Here is a 24,535-nt window from a genome sequence, read left to right as displayed (position 1 = left end):
TTATATTTTCATTCAGATACTTTGTGGGCTGCCTTGTGAACGGATTGCACTTTGCACGTCCCTGTTGAATTCCAGTAGGTTGAAGTACTACCTATTGGTTTTATTTCGGTTTTGAGAAATAGGTTGTTTTGAGTCCTGGGAAATTTGAGAAGCAATTTATTCTGTCATTTAGCATGGTCTCAGGAAAGGCAGCTGACCTCCTCATGCTCTTCTGCCTGGAAAACGTTATTGTTGGTCTTCAATCTTGAAAAAGTCATACAGGTTGGGAACTGATCCACCATCAATCAATTGGCTGACTTAAGAAAAGCTTTGGAAATCCAGTAAAGCAAGATACGTACACAGTATTTTGAATCCAAGGTGTAACCCAAAAGGGTTTAAAGAATAAGGTTATTTCTCAGCATGCATCTGCCATGTATTCCCTACTGAACGGACTTGTACGTAACTTAGGCACTAACCAAGATCTTTGGACATATACCGGCATGCACCATCCCCCAAATGAGTGGTTCTCATTAAAATTACTTGCCAAGATTTTTTTTAAGATTTATTTATTTGAAAGAGAGAGGGCATGCGCAGGGGGAGGGGCAAAGGGAGAGAGAAGCAGACTCCTCGCTGGGCATGGAGCCCATCGTGGGGCTTGATCTCAACCCCGAGATCATGATGTGAACTGAAATCAAGAGTTGGCTGCTTATCCGACTGAGCCACGCCGGTGCCCTGAAATCACCTGGGACGATTTTTTAAATAAACTTTTTATTTTGAAGTAGTCTTAAATTTACAGAAAAGTTTCAAAGATAGTAGTAGAGAGAGTTCCTATATATCTCCCACCCAGCTTCCTCTAAGACTAGCAAACATTCGGGAAGTTTTAAAAAAAATAAATCCCGATGGCAAAGCTGCGGGAGCCATAACATGTGAACCTCTGGGGATGGCATCGCAAAGCATCAGCATTTCTTTGAAGCTTCTTCCCCAGGAGGTTCAAGGTGAAGCCAAGGCTGAGAATCGCTGCTGCCCTTACTTCTCGAAGTGTGGTCAGCCAGCCAACAGTAGCACCATCATCTGGGAGCTTGTTAGAAATTCAAGCATCCCAGGTTCACCCCAAACCTCCTGCATCAGGATCTGGATTCTAAGAAGATGGCCAGGCGATTCGTAGGCACATTAAGCTTTGAGAAGCGCTACTCTATACAAAACTTTAAACAGACCACACAAACCTGGGTCCCATTGCTCTTTGTCCCATTGCTGTTTGTCATGCTCTTTGCATGTATGTGTATATTACTCATCAGTTTCTTCATCGGATATCTGCTAAGTGCTTATTATGTAAAAAAGATGAAGCAGAATTATATTCCACCCTCAAGGAGATCACAGTCTAGTAAGGGAAATGCAATGTGTTCATAAATAATATAGTATAAGTTAGGGACATCATAGAAAGCTTGACGGACTAAGCGACTTTGGATTTGGACTTGGAAAGAGGACACTTGGAGAAAGATACTTAAAAGATAAGTGATGTAGTTTGAACAAATGAATAATCCCAGGGTTAGGTTTTCTTTTCTTTTTTTTAAAAGATTTTATTTATTTATTCATGAGAGGCACAGAGAGAGAGGCAGAGATATAGGCAGAGGGAGAAGCAGGCTCCCCTCCTGGGAGCCTGATGCAGGACTCGATCCCGGGATCCCAGAATCATGACCCGAGGGGAAGATAGAGGCTCAGCCACTAAGCCACCCAGGCGCCCCCCTAGGGTTAGATTTTCTATAGTGGTTTTCATATTTCAATTTGTTTCATATTTTAATAAATCTTTATTTAGCTCTTACTATTGCTATTATTTGAATAAGACATTATATAAGACATGTCATTACTGTTGCGTGGCCCTTACAACTCAGTGAGGAAGACAAACACTGAGCAAGTAATGACCCAACTAATTCATTAGTGTCAGTGGTGGTGAGCTCCGAGAAGGAAAGAAATGGGGTGCTGTGAATCCATGTGACCTTGGGATCAGACCCAGGCGGGGGTGAGAGTTGTGGGGGAGGTCTCCCTCAGAAGGTAACACCTGGCTAAGAAAGATTTAGCTGGACAGAGAGTGGAGGACTCCAGGCAGAGGGAACAGCGTGGACCAAAGCCAGAACAAGAAGAAAAAAACAAAAAAACAAACAAACAAAAAAAACAAAGCCAGAGCAAGAAGAAATGAACAAAAGAACAAGCCAATAAAATGGATGTCCAGTAATATTCAGTTCTCCAGGGTTTTCCATTGCCTCTTGTCTTGGTACAAGCAGCCTGGCCTTCAAGCTTCCAGTCCTTCCTCCCTTCAGTTTTAAACAATTAGGGCGATAGACCATCTGCATACACGAAAACTTAAGCCATTCACCTGTTTTAAGTAAATCGACGATTTTTAGTAGACTTACTGAGTTGTGCAGCCATCATCTATATAAGATCCCTCGTGCCCTTTTATAATTAGCCCTAATTTCCATGCCTGGCCCCAGCCAATAATCTATTTTCTGTCTCTTGGTGGAATACCTAGGAGTAGAATGGGTTGGTCGTCTGGTAAATTTAGGTTTAACTTTTTAAAGAACTGCTGAACTCTTTTCCGAAGTGGCAGCACCATTTTTACAGTCCCATTGGCAGTGGAAGAGGGCTCCCATGGCTCAAGTCCCCGACAGTGTGGGGACTGCACTTGGTGTGCTGTCAGTCTTTTCGACCAGAGCCATCCTGGTGAATGTGAAGTGGTACCTCTTCGTGTGCCAGCCTCTCCCTAACCTTATCTGCCCGTCTTCCCACCCTTCACCTGGCTCTTTTCCCAACCAGAGTGCCCCTCCCGCTGTTCTTTTCAGCATGGCTTCTTGATATCCCCAAATCATGCCTCTGTTTACTCTTTGGATGTGTTACTTGACTAGATATTTTAGAGGAGGAGAGGGGCCAGCAATTTAGAATTTAAATTAGCAGGTGTTCAGGAGGCCTTTGATTCCCCACAACATGGACACTTCCAAATCCCTCCGGGAAACCGAGGCACCATAACTTTCCAGACATCTTGCCTGCCACTTTAGATACCCTTGGCTCAGATCCCTAAGCCTGAGCTGTGGAGCTTCTCCTGCTTCCTCAGGGGAGAGTGCCATGTGAACTTGGGAATTAGCAAAAGGAGAAATGGTTACCCTTCCTACTGGACTGCAGAAAAGGGAATTTAGGGGCACCTGGGTGGCTCAGCGGTTGACCTTCTGCCTTTGGCTCAGGTCATGATCCCCGGGTCCTGGGATCAAGTCCCCCATTGGGCTCCCCACAGGGAGCCTGCTTCTCCCTCTGCCTGTGTCTCTGCCACCTCTCTGTGTCTCCCATGAATAAACATATAAAATCTTAAAAAAAAGAAAAAAGAAAAAAGTACACATTGAAAGAAGGGTAAAATCTTGTTACAAAGACTTTAAGCCTCACATCTTAGAAACTGGCTGAGGTAGCCAGGACATCAGAGAATGATTTGTTATTTAGGAGTGAAATTGCTAATAGTATTGGATTAATTATCACTCACATAAAGACAAGGCGCTGCTGTAACCAAAAGCAGACCCCGGGTAACCCTGCCTGGCTTCCTTCCTCTCTGCTCAGTGCTTTCTAATTATTTTAGTTTTGATGAGGACTTCCCCTAGAAAAGAGGAAGAAATCATGAGCAATTTATTTGGCAAGTGTTTGGTAGTTAAAACTATTGAAATCAATGGTGTGAATATATATTTGGGATGATATTTTACACTTTGTGATTTTAAGTTTTGCCTTACCCAAGCTGATCACATAAAGTTAATTATACAAAAATCAGCCAGTGCAGAAAGTCTTTTGGAAACCAGCAGCCGTTCCTGACCCTTTAGAGATGTACCCCCCGATGAATTAGTCGTCAGGTCTCTGCTGATGTTGAGTGGTTAGTACTTGCGCTTGTAATAGCAAAATGACTGTCTGCAATTTCTCAGCTATTTCAGACTCTATTTTAAATTATGAGGCTTAAAGCATGCTTAAGTAACTCTGGTATTTGAGTAAACACTGCACTTTTTTTTATGATGAGGCAAGTGTTATGAGTCGTTCAGTGCCTTTCATTCAATCCAGAGATTTGATATTTTCTCCTGAGTTCTCCCTTGGATAGTTTAAAAACATTTCTGAGATTGAATTGAAACCTGTAGGAACTATGAAAACACACATCACTCTGTATTTATGGGTGGTGTTGAATGAAATTTGCTTCAATAAATAAAAGTCCTTTCAGTCTAGTACGATTCTTAAAACATTTAAGCAGCAGTTTGATTGGTTTCATTATTTTCATGTGGAAGCAATGATGTAACAAAATTTTATTTCAAAGATTACATTGAACATGAAGTAGGATTACTGTCCAACCAGAAGAGGCAATGGATAATCAGGAAAAGAGAGGCTATTGACAAATGAGCCCTAATGGAGAATCATTGCATTTCTGTGTTGCTTCGAGACGTGGGCAATTATGCAGTTTCATCCCCAGATTTCCTAGACGACTGCTGCTTAAATTTGATGCCTATTCCACAAACCCTATCTTTGCTCTTCAAGCTTCCTCCTCCCCTCGCTCCCAAAAAACGCCTTTATCTATTTTTTATAAGATTTTACTTATTTATTCATGGGAGACACAGAGAGAAAGGCAGAGGGAGAAGCAGGCTCCCTGTGGGGAGCCCGACGCGGGACTTGATCCCAGGACCCTGGGATCACGACCTGAGCCAAAGGCAGACGCTCAACCGCCGAGCCACCCAGGGGTCCCAAAATTGCCTTGACTTAAACTTCACAGAGAAATGAGAAATCGTAGGCTCCAAGCAGTCTCGCTGTCTGCAAACCCATGTTGTTCTCTGTGAACCTATTTCAGAGGATGATCCTCTCATCCATTCATCCATTCATCTCTGGGACTTAGGTCAAACCAACCCCTCTGCTTGATCTCTCCTGCATATGTATTCAGTGCCTTTCTCTCTGTTGGCTCTTTCCCTCAGCTTAGAAGCCTGTTCAAGATTCTCCACTTTAATTAAATACACACGCATTCATATCTGAACTTCCAAGCAAGATGACCTTCTCAATTCATGTTTTGAGATCTTTTTTAGTCCATAGCCATGCTAGGTAAAATATAAAATTGATCAAATGGTGGTGAACATCTGCAGATGGCAAACATTTGCAGAAATGATACCAAAGGGGCACTAGGGTGGTTAGGTTGGTTAAGCATCTGCCTTGGGCCCAGGTCATGATCTCGGGGTCTTGGGATCGAGCCCCAAGTCTGGCTCCCTGCTCAGTGGGGAGTCTGCTTCTCCCTCTGCCCCTACCCCTGCTTGTGATCTCACTCTCCCTCTCAAATAAATAAATAGAATCTTAAAAAAAAAGAAATGGTATCAAATACATCAAGCTGAAAAGATCAATACGTTGTACACCTTGAACTTATACCAAGTTGTATGTCAGTTATCCCTCAATACAAATAAACTTTCAAAAAACATGAAGCCCAAAGCTGTAGAACAGATGCACTCTGGGTCTGGAAGGTGGAGGCCACCAAGATTTCAACCTCAGTGGGCAATGCGCCCCATGAGTACACTTCATCGGCTCCCTGGATACAGAAGCAATGTCTAAGTGAAGAAAGAATAGAAAAACAAACCTCCCAATGAAGGTGAAACTACTAAACAAAATTCCAAAGTTCAGACAGGCAATTACTGCTAAGAAAGACAGCTGGTAAAATTAATAATCAGGATGTAAGTCGTATATATGAAGTTAAAATGTAATTTGAAGAAATAAGTGTATTTAGGACCATCAAAGAGAGGAAGAAAGGAATAATATTCATAAGATAAAATGAGACATTAGGAGAAACATACAGAAATGAAACAAAAAGATGGAAAGGAGAACGAAGTGGAAGTATCTATAATATTAGAAAACTGGTGATAGAAATGAAAAGCTTACCAAAGCAGGGGCACCTGGGTGGCTCAGTGGTTGAGCATCTGCCTTCGGCTCAGGTCATGATCCCAGGGTCTTGGGATTGAATCCCGCATCCGGCTACCCACAGTGAGCCTGCTTCTCCCACTGCCTATGTCTCTGCCTCTTTCTCTGTGTCTCTCATGAATAAATAAATAAATAAATAAAAACTCTAAAAAAAAAAAAAAAGCTTACCAAAGCAAACTCTAGACTCACACAATTGGAGAATTTGTGATTGGGAAGATGAACCAATTAGTTTAACACGTTGAAGAGAGATGAAGGGAGAACAAAACATATAAATATGAAAGCACATTTAAGAGACCTGTAAGATCATTATAAGGCTCCAATGTATGTCTGTTAAGTATTTTGAAAATAGAATTGAGACAGTGTAATATGTGGAATAATGAAGAACATAATGCCTGAAAAGATAAAGAATTGAAATTTGAAAAGGACGATGGCCTCAAGATTCAAACTGCTGTGAAGGTCTCTGTCAGCTTCTCAACCCTGCCATATAGACAACATGTACATGAATGTGCGTGGTGTGTGCCAATAAAACTTTATTCATAAAACAGACAGGCAGCAGGCTGAATTAGGCCAGGGAGCTGTAGTTCCACAGCCTCTGATCTAAAGTAGGAACCACTGTTTATATTTTCATATATATCCCTCCAGATATTTTTATACATCTGTAATTTTACATATATGATGAACAGTGGTAATTTTTTATATATGCATACATATATCATGTGTGTTATACACACATAAATCAAAAAGACATCATAACTGAGTCATACATGTATGACTCGGACCACACTTGGTCTTCTGAGCACCCACTTTTGGACAACACTCAATATCCACCATCATATCTAAAAACAACCAAAAAAATCCTACTCCTAAAATACAGATGAATGATGCAGATTTTAATTAAAGTGTTTGAGGGGCAGTGGAGGAGGGCGCACATCATATCACTCAACATCAAGCTTCCTAAAGGTCCCATTTGCCCACCTGTTTTTCCCCTGCAGCAGGCAGCTCTCTCTACACCCTCCTCAGTACCATCCTGCAGCTGCCCCAGTCCCTCGACTCCGCCCCTCACCCAGCTCTAAAAATCCCCTCAGCCCACATATCCCAGCTGCCCAGGAAAACAAAGATCTAGTAACCACAGGCTGGGCAGGAGATAATCGGGGTCCCTAACAATAGACCACTGTATCGTTTCTCCAACACGGTCCCGGGAGGATCTTAATTCATTCTGTCCCAGTATTCATCTCCATCACTGGTTTCGATGACCACATAGTGTTTCATTGTATGTATGTACCATTGTGTATCCTTATTTTAAACAATTCAGCTACTATTTTGAAAATATTGTATTGGCAGTCTCACAAATGTTGTGTCAGTACAATTTGTGCAAATGTATGGAAAGCAAATTTTCAACATGAACTTCAGAAGTGTATTTTATCAGAAAGAACAATGTCTTTGAAATAGTAAACAGATCTTTAAAAAAAAATGTTAGAAGTTAGAAAATTCAGGTTATCATGGTCTTTAAAAAAAACTCCCTTTCTTGTGTGACTACAGGCAGGGTCCCCAGGACATTGTGGATCAGTTTCTCAGATAACAGGGACAAAAGCAACTGTCATTGGCTCCTGTCACAAAAACAGTATGATCTTAAAATTTGTATTAGTTTCCTGTGGCTGCTGTACCAAATCACCGCAATGTAAGTGGCTTAAAACAATAGATATATATTCTCTCACAGTTCTGGAATCCAGAATTGTGAAATCAAGGTGTTGGCAGGGCTGTGCTCCTTCCAAAGACTCTTGGAGAGAATCCTTCCTTGCCTCATCCAGCTTCTGGGGGCCCCAAGCCATTCTTGGCTTAGGGCTGCATTGCTTGAATTTCTGCCTCCGTCTTCACAAAACCTCCTCTGTGTCCATGTTCCCTCTCTGTCTCTCATAAGGACATTTTGTTTTTGTATTTAGGGTCCACCTGGATAATCCAAGATGGTCTCATCTCATGATCATTAACTTCATTACATCTGCAAAGATCTTCTGCCCAAATAAAGGCACATTCCTAGGTTCTGGGGATTTGTACATGCACATGTCATTTTGAAGTCCACCATTCAACCCAGTATGATATTGTTTTTAAATGTCCTGAGAACCCAGGGGGAATCATTGCTTTGATTCAGTCATAAATGAGCAGAATATGAACCAAAAATACTAACTAGTATTTTTCCTAGATACTGGTGTGTACATTTGAATAATCTCCCTAACTTCTTTTCAGCTCTATTTCCATCTTGAAGTGTCAGCAATGAGGGTTATCAAGACAAACTAAAACTTCAGCAACTGGCTTTGAAATCAGTATTTTTTTTTTTAAAGCGGGCATCTCGGTCAACATTAGAGCGGTCTGAACAGCAGATTAGGGCAGCTTCTGGTTTGGAAGAACTGCTGCGGATCACACACTTCGAGGACTGGAAGCTCTGGAGATGCCGACTGAAGCTCAAAAGTTTGACCAGCACAGACTCTCGCTCAGCATCCCATCGGGCCACCAGGTTTGCGGCAACTTTCTATGACATTGAAACCCTAAAAGGTAGGTGTGTGCATGCACATGCACGTGTAAGTGTGTATGCATGTGCTTGCATGCATATGTGTGTGTCTGTATGTAAGCAATTCTTGTTCTTTATCAGATACCAACACATGCACCAGCTTCTTCCAAAGGTTTGAGCAGGGCTAGTGTGTGTCCGGGAGAAGAAAAGGGTGTCTTTGATTTCAGAGCTTTGGTGTCAGCAGAGAATCCTGGTTTCCTATGTTTACTCTACAGAGAAATATATTCAATATGATTTTGAGATCTAAAACAGACACAAAAGAACACTTCAAAATTCAGAAATATATTGAACACAGAGATGTGAATGTAAAACGAACCCAGAAAGACCATCCCTAATCATTGGATTAAGAAATCATTGGGTTTACTTAAAAACATAAAACAACCTCAGTGTCCATCAGCAAGGAGCATTCTACTGCCGTGCCTACATGGACAAAAACCAATAAATTAGGCATAGCTTTTTTATTTCTTGAAAATTCTGTGATTTTTTTTAAGTAAAAATGAAAAGTAGAGGTTGGAAGCTGAATTGTAATATTGCATACTGAGATTACTAGGTGATGGAGGTGAGGAACCCTCTAGACAAAAGAATCCAAACTCCAGGTAGGAAATGACCTAATTTGAAATAAGGGGGACGGCGGCGATTGTTCCCTGGTAAGGTATGGAGGTTCTTTATAAGAAAACCATTGTCTGTGTATGTACTATGCCATAATGAACGAAGCTTGCCAAACACAGTTGTGTGGCCTCTGATTAGGCATTTGATTTTTTGGATGGCATAGCAAAAGAACACAAGAAGCCACTGTGGCCTTGTTGATTTGGCATTTGAGGTTTGATTAACATACAATTGTCGAGTAATGGATTATATCTGTCACATAATGCAAATTGACCAGCAAGCCAAAATTATTATTTTCTTTTTTCTAGAATTATCTGTCTTTGTTTCCCTTTGTTTCCTGTAAAAAGATGATGATGTTGCACAGGCCACTGTTGTCGGCTGCAGGGGAGGCTGTGCATAGTTGGGATAAATCTCTCGGCAGCACTGCAGGCCTGAGTGTGAGGAGGATTCTTTGTGCTCATGTGTGTATGACTGTGTGTCTCGGTGAGTTGAGATGATTGGCACCCTGGCCTAGAACCCACTTTAGCCAAAGGTTTGAAGCTCTAGTTTCTGTGTAGTGAATTAGCACAGACTGGAAACAAAGGAGCCAGACCTCACCTAGAGATCCAAGGCTTTAACCAGGGTCCCTATCTGAAAGCCTGAGGTGAGCTTGGAGATACTCTGTGAGAATGGAGATAGACAAGCATTTACCATACAACCAAGATTAGGTGATTAAAAAAGAAAAGTCAGTGACATTGACATTCTTTAAGGAGAAAACCATAAAAAAATAAAAATATTTTTTTAAACATAAAAATATGAAATTTGCCAACTCCAAAATGTCTCTTATTACATGGGGGGATCATCTGAAGTTATTTACTAAGTTAGAAGCAGTAAATAATCAAATCGATGCGTTACACCAATTGTTATTTGTTATCAACTCTCGTCATGGATTTTGGGGTGATTCCCTGAAGCAGAGCAGCCCTGCTGGACAGTAGGAAAAAATAGCAGAGTTATGAAACTTTTAAGCAGTGCATTGGTCATAATTCCACACAATTTTTTTTAATTCCACACAATTTTGATTAAAATCTTATCACTCCAACTTTCAAAACTTAGTTTTACGAAAAAGCAAATGGAAAGCAACATTTAAGTAGAATTTTAAACAGAGAATGTTTTCATAAGTTGACTACTTGTTTTCCCCAGGATTCATGATTAATAACAGTGAATTAAGTAATACTCGTTTTAATACCTAATTGGGTAATTTATCTCTTATGGTTACAGCCTGTAGGCTCTTTATATAAATATTCATAATCAGAAACTTAAAAAGGTCTCTTGGGCTAGAAGATTTTATGATGAAAAAACAGAGTTAAGGCAAATGGTGTAGTATATGCAATGTTTCTCAGGCAGCCAAACATCTCGTCTTTTGTGTTTTCAGTGACTTCTGAGGAATATTAAGATGGTGTGTGTGGGGGAGTCAAGATACAGAAAGGTGTTATAAGGGAATAATTTAGACACTAGGCTCAGATCTCCAACAATAACATCGTACCTGTAGACTTCAAGCAGAAGTTCTCTTTGTCCCTTCTAGTGGAAACATGTTCACATCTGGGGGAAGTCAGAATGATGTGGGGAGAGACCAGCACAAATGTGAAGGTGGGGTAAAAATGGAGAAGAGTTTGTCTCTTGCTGTATAAACACATGACCCTCAAACTTAGCTGCTTGGAACAACAGTTTTTATCTCACGGTTTCTGTGGGTTGGGGATACAGACCTGGCCTTGCCAGTGTCTCTCCTTCAGGGTCTTTGCAGAGGCTGCAGTCAAGGTGTCATCTTGTAAGACACTACTGGCTTTTTTGGGCTGCAGGCGGCATCTCAAGGTTTAATCGGGGCAGGATGCACTTCCCAGTTCACTCGGGGCTTGTTGGCAGGACTCAGCTCCTCGCGGGCTGTTGGCCAGAGTCTGTGCTCAGTTCCTTGCCATGTGGACCTTTCCAGCGGGGCGGCTTGCTTCATCAACGCCTACAAGTTGAGAAGGCAAGAGAAAGAGAGTGGCAGCGAGAGATAGAGACTGCAGGCAAGACAGAAGTCACAGTCTTTTTTAAACCTAATCATGGAAGTGACATCCCACCCCTTTTTCTGTATTCTCTTCGTGAGAATCAAGTCACTGGGCCCAGCCCCCAGGGAGGAGGGGATTGTACAAGGGTGTGCACACCGGGAGGTGGACATCACTGGGAGTCAGTTTAGAAGCTTCCTACCACAGGAGGTTTTCACCACCACCTCCAACATATGACAAACTCCACAGTCGCACAGCGAGGCTAAAAGAAGGTCTTTAGAGTTGTCTTTATCATAAAATTGAATCATTTCCCAAAACATCTGCAGAAAGGCTCTACAACTCTGAGTATCAAAGTGTCAGAATCCCATTTTTAAAAATAAACCATGAGACAAAAGCCAGTAGTGTTTTACAAGAAAGTATGTGATCTTTTTATTCCCAGAGGCTGGTGTCTTTTTCTGGTTTCCCTCAAATTAGTTAGAATGGCCAGATTATGGCTTGTGCCATCAGAATGAACTGGCTTACTTCCTTTTTTCTTTTCTTTCTTTCTTTCTTTCTTTCTTTCTTTCTTTCTTTCTTTCTTTCTTTCTTTCTTTCTTTCTTTCTTTCTTTCTTTCTTTTTTTTTTTTTACATAAACATCGGTATTGGGCCCTGGCGAGTGAAAAAAACCCTGGCTCGAAGCAAAGATGAGCTCCATTTAGATTTCCATTAGTGTCATTGGCCCGCTTTGAATCCTATGGTAGTTACTTAAGCAACCAACAGAAATGTATTTCTTGTTATTTTTTAAAGATTTTATTTATTTATTCATGAGAGACACACACAGAAAGAGGCAGAGACACACCAGAGGGAGAAGCAGGCTCCGTGCAGAAGCCTGACGCAGGACTCGATCCCAGGACCCAGGATCAGGCCCTGGGCTGAAGGCGGTGCTAAACTGCTGAGCCAACCAGGCTGCCCCAATATTTCTTGTTTTTAAAGATTTTATTTATTCATTTGAGACAGAGAGAGAGAGAGCACAAGCAGGGGTAGGGGCAGAGGGAGAGGGAGAAGCAGATCCCCTGCTAAGCAGGGAGCCGGAAATGGGGCTCCATCCTAGGATCCTGGGATTATGACCTGAGCCAAAGGCAGGCACTTAACCAACTGAGCCACCCAGGTGCCCCCAGAAATATATTTCTTGATGGTGCCAGGACCCATCCACACCTGACTTCAAGCAGAAAAGAATACCTTCCAGCTGTGTCCTTAAACTGCTTCTAGATAACACGCATCATTTCTTTACCTGCTTCCGTTTGCTTCCTTTCCGGCCAGCTCCTCCAGATGCACCCGGTGTGGTTTTATTTTTTTATTATTATTATTTTTAAGATTCTTATTTGTTTATTCATGAGAGACACACACACACACAGAGGGGGAGAGGCAGAGACACAGGCAGAGGGAGAAGCAGGCTCCATCCAGGGAGCCCGACGCGGGACTCGATCCCGGGACCCCAGGATCAGCTCTGGGCCGAAGGCGGTGCTAAACCGCTGGGACCCCCGGGGAGCCTCCCGGGTGTGGTTTTATACTGCAGACAGTGATCTTCACCAAAGAAGGTGTCGTGTGAGTGGGGAGGAGCCCAGACTTTGGTTTCAGTTTTTTCTGGAACCGATCTTTGGGTAAAGGAGCGATGGGGAAAGTATCCGTCGAGCGGGCAAGGTGACCGTGGTGGCGCCCGGCAGCCCACTGGCCGGTGCTGGCATGGCCGGGCCGGTTCTTGAGCCGGTGCCGACGAGCGTCCTGTCGCAGTCATAGATGAGGAGTGGCAGCGGACGCAGTGCAGCCCCCGGGAGACGTGCGTGGAGGTGGCCAGCGAGCTGGGGAGGAGCACCGACACGTTCTTCAAGCCGCCCTGCGTGAACGTGTTCCGCTGCGGCGGCTGCTGCAACGAGGAGAGCCTCGTCTGTATGAACACGAGCACCTCCTACGTCTCCAAACAGGTACGGGGGCATCGGCAGGTGTGGCCCCTCCAGAGCCCCCCCGGGACAAGCGTGTTGACAGCCCCAGCTAGGCTCGTTGCCATGCACCGTGTGGAAATGGCCTTGCGGGCCTCATCTCACTTAACCCCCGGAGCAAGCTAACAGGGTATCTATCCTCTTCTCCTCCTACCTGTAGAGATGAGGAAACTGAGCTCAGAGAGCTAACCTGTGGTGGAGCTGGGACCCACATCCAGGTCTGTGGGACTCCAGACCCTGAACTCCTATGGGCTCCTGTCTCTCTGGTGCCATGATGTCAAGAATCAGAAAATCCCAAGGGAGTTACTAGAACAAACGATAAAAGGAAGGAAGAGAGTGGGGCTGCCTTGCACATTCGTTGAGTTCTGTGTTGCTCAAGTGGAGCCACTGAGAAGAGTTGACCTGGGTGGTGTGGGCAGGGAAGTGGGAAGGAGGATGCGTGCTCAAGTGCCCAGCGGTAGCCAAAGCAGGAGCCGTTCCCATCCCTGGACCGAAGAGGCTGGGGGCTGGAGCAGTTGTAGGAACCCCAAGAGAAAGGGGAGAAGAGGGCTGCTGGGCCAGCTGGAGGAGTGGCTGCAAGGAGTCGGGGGCAAGGGGTGGAGGAGGCAAGGGGACCTATAGGTGCAGCCACAGAGGTCAGTGTCTTGAGACACAGACCCAGTGGGGGAGGAAGGAGAGAGGATGGCATCTCTGGGAGGGCAAATGGAGCATATCTAGCACAAAAGATCTTTGAAAATCATTCTCTAGTCCCCATGAAAGAAATAATTCTTCCCTCTCCAGCTTATAACATCTCTTTTGCCCAGTAGATAAGTTTTTCTATCACTACCGTATTGTTGTCAAATGTAATAAATGTTGCACTGAAAAGCAGTAATAATAAACTTAGGAAAACATTAAAAACCTAGAAGTCCAACTGCATTCCTTTTGGTTCTGTGTTGCAAATTCCTCACGCATGTTGATGGGTTCATTTAATTGTCACATTAACCTACACAATCTGTTCTCCTTGTGATTGTGAACAGAGGTGGAACAATAAAATTACATATGCAACGACTATATTGTGGTAGGAAATAATCTTTAAAAAAATTTTTTTAGAGAGAGCAGGAGGAAGGGGAAGGGCAGAAGGAGAGGGAGAGAGAGAATCTTTAGCAGGCTCCACACCCAGTGCACAGCCCAATGCGGGGCTCTATCTCCCAACCCTGAGATCACGACCTGAGCTGAAATCAAGAGTCAGACACTTAACCAACTGGCACCCAAGCATCCTCCCCCCCCCCTTTTTAAGAGGAAAATTATCTTAACTGGATGGAAAGAATGGTATGCTGATTTGTTTGGTAATAGGTTAGCTTATCCTGAATTTTGCTCCCCCTCCCCCCTAAAATATCCCACAAAAGTTTCTTTTTTTTTCTAAATTCTTTTAGAGAATCTTGGAACTTGTAAAAATTCTGACCTCTAACTACTTGACAGTTGGGGGGAAAAATGACATAAGTATGGCTAACCATCAACTGTCAGTAGAAACAAAGCTTGCATAACATAAGAGGCTTTGGTTCATGACCATGTTATTCCCTAAAGCATAGCTGAAAAATTTCGCAAGAAGATGAAGTTTATGCAAAGTAAACACTCTAAAAGCATTCTCTTACTTAGACTCATAGAAGGTCCATTTCATATCAAAAGGTCAGAATAAACACAACTTTAATGGATTGTTTGCACTTAATAGAGAGTTGAGTATTTTATTTTGACTGCTGGACTCAACAGATGATTAGTTTTAAAGAATGTACTTAAGTGTAAGTGCACAGCAGTTTTTCTTTCCAAATATGCACACTTGAACATTTTAACAGTGGTTTAAAAAAACTACCTCTCACTCCAAAGTTATGGACTATTTGATTAAATACATCTTTGAAACACAGTGAATAAATGAATACTCTGTGTAGTAAGGACTACACGGAGTGGAGATTGAATGAACAGAGCACTAAAATCAAGTTCAAATTTATCTGAACCATTCTAGAAACCAAGTAATTGACATTTCTCTGACTTGTACTTGCCAAGATCCCACCTTGCTTCTTCTGGTCACAGAAATTTTGTTCTAAAATGTAATAAGGCATATTCTTAAGAGTATCACCTCTGGCTCCAGAGAAGATGGCCTGGGTTCAAATCCCCACTCTTCCAATCAATAGTTATGTGGCCTTAGGCAAGTTATATAACCTTTCTGTACGTCTGTTTCTTCACCTATAGGGTTAGGGGTGGAGACATTAAAAAAAACCCACGCTAGAATATTGTTATAAGGGGTGAATGAATGAATAGAGAACAGGACCTGGCATATAGAAACATGGAATGATATTCATGTTACCTATAATTATTTGGTTGGGCATGATGATCTTGTATCAGTCATTACTATGTAATGCTGTATAATACACACCCCAAAACTCTGTGGTTTCAAACAATAGTGATTTAGTCTTACCCCTGCATTTAAGATTCAGTTAGTTTTGAGTGGGCCTAACTGCAAGCGACAGGTTAACTGCAGGTCTGTTCCCTGTATCTCCCATCCCTTGGGCCAGCATACCTGCTAAATCATGCTCTTCTCATGGCTACAGCATCCGCGGGAGAAAATGGGCCCCCGAAGCACACACAAGTTCAAGTTTGTAGATGTGTCATGTCTGCTAACATCCCGATGGCCAAAGCAAGTCACATAGCCAAGTCCAAAGTCAAGGGACAGGAAACTATTCCTTCAATGGAGATGGTATGAGAAGAGATAAGTAAATAGTTCTGAACGATAATCTGTTTACTGTGGTCTCAAAGAAACTTCATAGCTGTAAGTTCATTTAGTCCTTATAATTTACACTCAAATTTAAAATAGGAGCAAGGACCAAGTGCCTGTTACAGGGGTACCAGTGACACCAGAATGGTAAGAGATTTGGCCAAGCTTAAATACTTGCTAAAGTTACATAAGCCCCCAGGCTCCTGCCTCCCAGCGCAAGATCCTCTCCATCATGCCAGCCCTTAACCTTATTAGTTCTTTCTTAATGGACAGCTTTGCTAAAGTCACTACCATAGAGGACAAAGGCAAAAATGCAAACTGTAGAAATTAGCATCTAAATACATATATGTGTTATGGTTCTTCCTCTCCTCTAGCTCTTTGAGATATCAGTGCCTTTGACTTCAGTACCTGAATTAGTGCCTGTTAAGGTGGCCAACCATACAGGTTGTAAGTGCTTGCCAACGGCTCCCCGCCATCCATACTCCATTATCAGAAGATCCATCCAGATCCCAGAAGAAGATCAGTAAGCCTTTCTTGTATTCACTTACACTTGCTCTTGCTTTGCTAAAGCTGTGTGTGGAGAATATTTCATTATTTTAGGTGTTAGATGTATATGGCGGTAAGACCACAAAGCTCAGTGGTTATGAACTCACCAGGTCTACTTATAGACACCTTTGTTCTTTTTAAAAATTATTTTTATTTTAATTTAATTAATTTTTTAGGGAGAGTGCATGCAAGCAGGGCAAGGGGAGGGGCAGAGGGAGAGGGAGGAGAGAATCTTAAGTAGGCTCCATGCCCAGCACAGAGCCCGATGTGGGGCTCCATCTCACAACCCTGAGATCCTGACCTGACCTGAAACCCAAAGTCAGATGCTCAACCAACTGCGCCACCCAGGCACCCCTTATCTCCATTTTTAAAAAGGTAGTGCTTAAGAGCTATGTTAGGACAATGTTTACTTTTGGCAAATAAGCTCTGTTGACAGCTAATTTGCACAGTTTTAAAAGCAATCTTCTTAAAAAGATGATAACTGTCCAAAATTACAGTTTAGTTTCCAAATGGAATATTTGTGCTTACAGAATTACTATCTAATAACATACAGTTCATAAATATGAATTAAGCTCCTTAAAAACCATCACTATTCTCCACTCAGAAATGTATTCAGCATTTTAAAAAAAAATGCCCCAAAGGTGTGATTGCCCTTGAAATATTTTAAATCTGGTTTGTTATTTTCTTTTCCTAGCTGTTCCCATTCCAAGCAACTCTGTCCTGTTGACATGCTATGGGATAGCGACAAATGTAAATGTGTTTTACAGGAGGAGAATCCACTCGTTGGAATGGAAGGTAATGATGACAGTAAGGAAATAAAAATAGTAATAATAAAAATGACAATTGTAACTAACATCTATTGAGTGCTTACTATGGCCAGGCAATGTCGTAAGCCTTTTAGATGTATTAACTCATTTACTCCTCACAACAATCCTTAATGTACTATTATTATCCTTTTTTTTTTTACAATGACAGAATGGACACACCAAGATACCTAGTAATTTTCTCCAGATTACACAGCTAAGAGTGATAGAAGCAGTCAGATTCCAGAGCCCGCTGTGCTTTCATTATATAGTAAGTCTACCAATGCACGGCTCTGCTTTTTAATCTTAAAGAAAAACCCAGTGATTAGAACATCTCACAACGCTGGATTTGAAAGGCGATGGTAGCCTTTCATGAAAGCTACTTCAAAACTAAACACTAGTCAACCACATTTTACTAATTTATTTGTATAGAAGCCTCACAGGAACATAAAGTAATTTTAGACTTATTGGTTTCTTTCAACTGTGGCATGTGAAAACAGGCCAATTATTTGGGAAAAAGAAATGGGGAGTAGGAGAAAACTTTTTCTGAAACTAGGGCAAAGTAAAAGCAAAACATGGCCAGCTATTGGGCGACGAGGAGTCGGGGACCACATGTCATCACTGCTCAGAACTCATAATGCTGTGATGTTTGATGATGACTATTTGGCTGAAAATGAATGCGTTGTTAGAATTTATTTCCCGGAGGACATGACAGGATTCCACTGAAAAAAAAATCACAAGGAGTCATGCACCTCGAACCTTGCTTGTTTTAAACTATGATCTCCAAGCAAGACTTTGTAAGGACTAAACTCTATGGAATAATGTCCTAGAAACCGTAAATAATGTTCTATTTTCTAGACTTCTGTCTCTCGGCTTCCTTCTTATCGTTTTCATGAGAGTTCATGCAAGTCTTGAATGTCATCTACATCCTTTCCACCATGTGTTCAGATTATCCTCTGCTAGAAAAGACCTTGGTCATGAGGAAGCCTGCCACCCACCGAGGCAGCACAGTTACCCTGGGCACACTCTTGTTGTTAGTAAACTGTATTGAACCTGAATCTCTGTCTCTAGGACAGGACCAATCAATGGAATGACAGTGAGAGTCACATGTGTAACTTACATTTCATGGTACTCACATGAAGAAGGTCAAAAGGAACAAGTACATTTAATTTTCATATATTTTATTTAATCTAACATAGCAAGATAGTATCATTTTGACATGTGATCAATATACATTCATAAATGAGATATCCTGGGGAGAGACTCAACTGGTGCACGTGTGTGCTGAGAGTGGGAAGAGTGGGGCGGAAGGAGAGCAGTGCTCTGAGTGGGGGCAGCATGAGTGCTCAGGACTGAAAGTACGAGAAGGTAGCATGTCAGGGTGCTGAAAAAAGTTCAGCGTGGTGGGAACATAACGGGAGGGGGCTGGGTAGATGTGAGAGAGGAAGCTGGAGGAGTTCACAGGGGACCTTGGGCATCTTGTCCCAGAGACTGGATGTGATGCTAAGGGCAAAGGGAACTCCCTCAACTGGGTCAAGCAGGAGAGTGATAGCACCAATTAGAATTTTTTTAAAGATTTATTTATTTGAGAGAGAGAGAACATGCGTGAATTGGAGGGGCAGGGGGAGAATCTTCAAGCAGACTTGCCACTGAGCACAGAGTCCAACTCGATCTCATGACCCATGAGATCACGAACCATGAGTTGAAACCAAGAGTCAGACATTTAATCGACTGAGCCACCCAGGTGCCCCATGGCAGCACCAATTAGAATTTTAACACAATCAACCAGTGACAGGATAGAAGATGTGTTGGCCCGGGGCAGGAAAGGAGACAGGGGACTTCTGGAGAAGTTGCAGCAGTGATGGAAGTGAGAGGCATGGGGTAGCTAGATCACCGTCACCTCTCCAGTGGCCTCGTCAAACTCATGACATACTGAGCTTACTGTTCACTAAACACCCTTTTCACACATGTGGCCATTAAGCCAACTGCCTTTTCTACACCTACAATGACTTCTCTTCCCTGAATGAGCACATTCGGGTTAGCGAATCCAAGACCAGTTTAATTTCATCTTTTTGGATTCAGGTCATAAACAATAAAACAAACAATACCAAAAAAGAAAAATTGGAGGGTCCTGATTTTATATTTTAAATTCCTCAAGGATTTACCTGGGAAAAAAATCCATGAACTTGTTGATAAAAAATGATGAAAGAGACAAGGCTGAGAACAGAACTCATGGTATTCCATCCTCAACCTTGTTAGGGTGGAAATCAATATATGACGCTTCAGGGTATGACCCTTAGCTAGTTGCTGTTTCACTCAGTTCTCCTACACACAGTCTCTGTTACTTTTTTTTTAAAGTAACCTCTACACTAAAGTAGGGCTCAAACTCACGACCTTGTGATCAAGAGTCACAGGTTCTACCAACTGAGCCAGCCAGGTGCCCCCCGTTTCTGTTACTTTTAGTTAATGCTTATAAGGATTGAAGCCAGCCACTGCTAACTACCTTTCTGTAGCTCAGCAAACACCTAGCGGACTGTGTTTCCCTGAACTACAGAAGAAGGGCATTGGTTCTATCTGAAATGGTCTGAATGAATCTCTACCGCCACCTTGTGATTCATGCAAGTCTTTTAGGAGCTCCTTAAATATCCTTTAACGATCTGTTTTGTTTTTAGTTTTTAGTTTAATTCCAATATAGTTAACATACGCTGTAACAGTAGTTCCAGGTGTACAATATAGTGATTCAGCGCTTCCGTACATCACCTGGTGCTCATCAGGACGGTGCACGCCTTAATCCCGGTCACCCGTTTCCCTCCTCCCCACCCCCTTCCCCTCTGATAACCATCAGTTTGTTCTCTAGAGTTGAGAGTCTGTTTCTTGGTTTGCGTCTCTCCCTCTTTTTGTTCCCCCTTTGCTTGCTTGTTTTGTTTCTTAAATGCCACATATGAGTGAGATCATACGGTGTTTGTCTTTCTCTGACTGACTTATTTCACTTAGCATTATACTCTCTAGCTCCATCGATGTCATTGCAGATGGCAGGATTTCATTCTTTTTTATGGCTGAATAATATTGTGTTGTAGTGCTTCTTCTTTATCCATTTGTGAATCAATGGACAATTCCAGACTTCAAGTTATATTACAAAGCTATAGTCATCAAAACAGTATGGTACTGGCACAAAAATAGACACATAGATCAGTGGAACAGAATAGAAAACCCAGGACTGAGTCCTCAGGTATGTGGTCAATTAATCTTTGACAAAACAGGAAAGAATAGCCAATGGGAACAATCTATTCTCATCCTGCCCCAAAGTGGCATATACCTCATCGACATATGGCTTACAAAGCTCGCCTTTTTCCTCTTCATGCAATTCTGAGAATCTCCCCCAGATCTGGCCTTCCAACACCCTTTCCATGTGGTTCCTTGAATACCATCAGTCACAGAGCAATTAAAACTATGCGATTAGACAACATGAGATTGCCATTTTGATATACTGTCAGTGGTCAGATATTGACAAGAATATGTGGTTTAACCCAATGTCTTGGAACAATGGACGGGATTCTTCAGAGTCTTCCTACATCAGCCTGTTTCAGGACCCTTTTACTACAGCGAATGAACTCAACATTTGTCATGTGCCTATTTTATGTCAGAATGATGATATCTGATTCCAAGAACCTTCAGTATTTTTTAATTCATAGAGGAAATAGACACATGTAAGCAGTGCAAGAAAGGACAGGATGGAAATATGCACAGGGTAAGGGCATTTAGCTAAACTTGTAGAAGTTGAGAAAGATACCTGGGGAGAAAGATGACTGGCAGGGAGAAGGGCAAGGCCAAAAGCATGGGGCTGAGAGACCCTGGGATATCAGGGGAACAAAAAGTAGCATAATTTGGTATGGATGGAACACAGGTATATATGATGGGGGCGGAGGGAGAAAGATGAGTCTGGGAGATTAGTAAGGTCTCCATCATGGAGGTTCTCATATGACCCTGGTTGGGAAAACAGTCTGTTATTGGGAACCTTTTAAGGAACTTAAGGCAGTAGAGTAATGTGATTAGATCTGCATCTGCAGATCTGCACAAATAAAACTTGTGGTGGCAAGATCTGTGACAGCCATCTACACAAAAAATATTAGGGTGCTGACTGAATTGAGGTGGTGGCAGTGTTGATGGAAATGATAGAACAAAGTCAGGATGGCAGAACTGGGTGCACAAAGTGATGAGACCCAATATGGCAGGTGAGTCGGGAGTGATGGCACCATTCCCTAAACAAGGCAGATTTAGAGAGAAGCAGGTTTGGGGAAGAAACTCACCATGTACTTGCCTCCAGAACATTCAAGAATGCTAAAGTGTCACAGTCACGTTCTTCCCAAGTTTCTTCTTTTCCATTTCCTGCACCGAATTTCAACTTGGTGATCAGAATTGGACATGGAGTAGCAGTTACCCAATTGTTGTGTACACTTTCTAGAAGAAATAGCTGTCAACTAAGTGTGTCTAAAACTTCTCAGGCCCTCCTCTCAGCTGAACGTGTTCTTCCAACAGATAGTCTGTGGAATCAAGGTTTATCATCACTGTTGTATCTTTTATAACAGCGTTGTGATCTGTGGTGAGGAAATACATCACTTTGTATTTGTATCCACAGTCTGGAATGTCTGAGGTGTATTTCGATCATGCCCATACTTCTGTTCCTCCCTTCTTTTACTCTTCATCTAAAAACTAGGAAGGACCAGACTCAAAATTCCTCGATATCCTATGTTTTATTACTAATACTTGCCTGTGAAAGTTTGCATTTTGTAACCAGTCACCAACCTAAAAATCTCTTTGAAAATCATATCAAAAATACTCAGCTTAGGAACTGCTTCCGGGAGCGCGGAGGAGGTCACAAGTCATGTGACGACGGCTTCCCGAGGAGACTTGTCTTTGAAACTGTCCCTGAAGTTATGGCGGAGAGAGCACCGCAGCCCAGAAAGCCAGTAACTCGAGCCGCTTCGCTCCGAGTGGAGATTGATCCTGCGGAAGAAAGGGGTTCGTCATGGCGGATGACCTAAAGCGATGCCTGTATAAAAAATTACCAAGTGTTCAAGGGCTCCATGCTATTGTGTCAGATAGAGATGGAGTCCCCGTTATTAAAGTGGCCAATGATAATGCTCCAGAGCATGCTTTGAGACCTGGTTTCTTATCTACTTTTGCCCTTGCAACAGACCAAGGGAGCAAACTTGGTCTTTCAAAAAATAAAAGTATCATCTGTTACTATAACACCTACCAGGTGGTTCAATTCAATCGTTTACCTTTGGTGGTGAGTTTCATAGCCAGCAGCAGTGCCAATACAGGACTCATTGTCAGCCTAGAAAAGGAACTTGCTCCGTTATTTGAAGAATTGAGACAAGTTGTGGAAGTTTCTTAATCTGGCTGTGATTTTGACGTAAACCTTTTCATCATAACAGACACAATATCAATCCAGCAATCTTTAGACCACAACAATACTTGTATCCACGTACTCAAGAAAGGGCCCCTTTTCCCACCTTACACTAAAGAAAGAGCCTATAGTTATAATTTATGGACAGATTGATTGTTATCTTTTCTTGTGTAGGGTCTTTTCTTGACTTAGTGAGATCTGGGGTTACCACAGAAACGGTTCATTACATCACAGCTCCCATGGAGTTAGTCCAGTCACAGATATGCATGAGATTCTATTCATTGGATCAGAATCAAAATGATACTTTGATCCACTTGAGCCATTAAGTGCTCCCTGTTATATAATATGCCCAGGCCTGCAGAATGAAGCAGACCCTTTTTATTGTGAATAATAATGAGGACATATTTTTCTTTATATTGTTTTATTTCTTTGCATTGAGTGTGAGGAAGATAAATGGCTTAGTAAAAGTAATAAAATCAGTACAATCACTAACTTTTCTATGTATATATTATTTTGCAATGTAAGTGAATATTACTAATTGATTTGATTCTTTTCAGAGGGTGCTGCTCTTTAATGAAAATGATAGCTAATGGTTTTTTTCTCCACTCTGCTTTCTATAACCAATCAGTGTTTTAATGTTTGTGTGTTCTTTATAAAATTTAGAAGTAATTCATTATTGAATTCTGTTTCCAGAATTGGTATGTATGTAAACATAGTAGTACAGCCATTTTTTTTCATACATGAGTATAAATAAAATAGTACTTTTTAAAGTATAAAAAAAAAATACTCAGCTTATAACATCTTTCCCCCAAACTTAAGAACACATGAACTCAGTATTGGTATTATGAAATCAGAGGTGAATCTCCCCCACTATGTGAAAAGACTAGGAGCAAAAATCGACAGGAAGGGAGATCAGAAAAGTTATTTTAGAATAACGGAAAGTATACAACTAATTTTGACGCCACGTTTTCCGTGCTACAGCCATCCGACCAACCTTTTTCTGTTTCTGTTTAGACCACTCTCACCTCCAGGAACTGGCTCTCTGCGGGCCGCACATGAAGTTTGACGACGATCGTTGCGAGTGTGTCTGTAAAACACCGTGTCCCAGAGATCTCATCCAGCACCCAGAAAACTGCAGTTGCATGGAGTGCAGAGAGAGCCTGGAGAGCTGCTGCCAGAAACACAAGATATTTCACGCAGACACCTGCAGGTGAAAGGCATTTTCACTTTCACCTTCATTTGACTCATTGACAAATGTGAATGCCATTAATGTGAATGCAATTTCACTTTGGTGAAATTCCTTCTGAAAGCATTTTTTTTTTTTTTTTGCAGTGCCCAAGTCCCTTTTATTGATAGTAAAACAGAGGTTTGGCAACCAAGGACAAAAGAGTATATACAGTGATGAGTAATTGTGAAACCAAGAAAATCCTGGGGCGCCTGGGTGGCTTAGCTGGTTAAGCAGCTGACTTGGTTTCACTCAGGTCATTATCTCAGGGTCCTGGGATCAAGCCCTGCACCAGGCTCTGTGCCCAGCAGGGAGTCTGCTTGAGACTCTCCCTCTCCCTCCATCTCTCCACTCCCTTGCCCCAGTAAATAAATAAATCTTAAAATAAAAAGAAAAGAAAAGAAAAAGAAAGTCCTGCCTGCTGTTGTTGGGTATGGATCTTCCGCAAAAATTTAATTGATGAGATTTAAGCAATTATTTGGAGGGTGAGTTTCAGATCAGCAGGTTCTCTGGTTGGATCTCTCTCAGTATATGTCCACATGTTTGTTTGTTCTTAGAGGAAGGGGATAGCACTGGATTTATACAGCAAGAAATATATTGATAAATAGAACCCTTACAGGTCACCATTTGGGCTTTCATAGGCTTTTTTGCATCCATGTGGAATAACTGTTCAGGGTGTTATACTGACATTTTAAATA

At 42.0% G+C, this 24,535-nt stretch overlaps 2 protein-coding genes across 2 annotated transcripts in view; both read left to right on the top strand.

The window, feature by feature from the left end:
- The window catches only part of VEGFD (vascular endothelial growth factor D), a 38,095-nt gene that overhangs the window by 12,777 nt on the left and 783 nt on the right, over positions 1-24,535 (top strand). Inside the window, exons 2-6 of the mRNA XM_041741706.1 lie at positions 8,274-8,484; positions 12,902-13,092; positions 16,228-16,376; positions 17,094-17,194; positions 23,627-23,822. Coding sequence (XP_041597640.1) covers positions 8,274-8,484; positions 12,902-13,092; positions 16,228-16,376; positions 17,094-17,194; positions 23,627-23,822 — 848 coding nt within the window. The remainder of the gene's footprint in view (positions 1-8,273; positions 8,485-12,901; positions 13,093-16,227; positions 16,377-17,093; positions 17,195-23,626; positions 23,823-24,535) is intronic.
- Positions 22,059-23,104, top strand: LOC121483301 (ragulator complex protein LAMTOR3-like). Its single transcript, XM_041741712.1, has one exon. The coding sequence runs from the start codon at positions 22,229-22,231 to the stop codon at positions 22,598-22,600; it is 372 nt and encodes a 123-aa protein (XP_041597646.1). The 5' UTR covers positions 22,059-22,228; the 3' UTR covers positions 22,601-23,104.

The sequence above is a fragment of the Vulpes lagopus genome, chromosome X, assembly GCF_018345385.1.
Source record: "Vulpes lagopus strain Blue_001 chromosome X, ASM1834538v1, whole genome shotgun sequence".
Classification (NCBI taxonomy): Eukaryota; Metazoa; Chordata; class Mammalia; order Carnivora; family Canidae; genus Vulpes; species Vulpes lagopus.
The sequence above is the reverse complement of the archived record's forward strand: the minus strand, read 5'-3'. Positions and strand labels throughout refer to the sequence as shown.

What these genes read in the sequence shown, in the direction of transcription:
- LOC121483301 (XM_041741712.1), top strand. Translation starts at nt 22,229, where the DNA reads ATGGCGGATGACCTAAAGCGATGCCTGTATAAAAAATTACCAAGTGTT.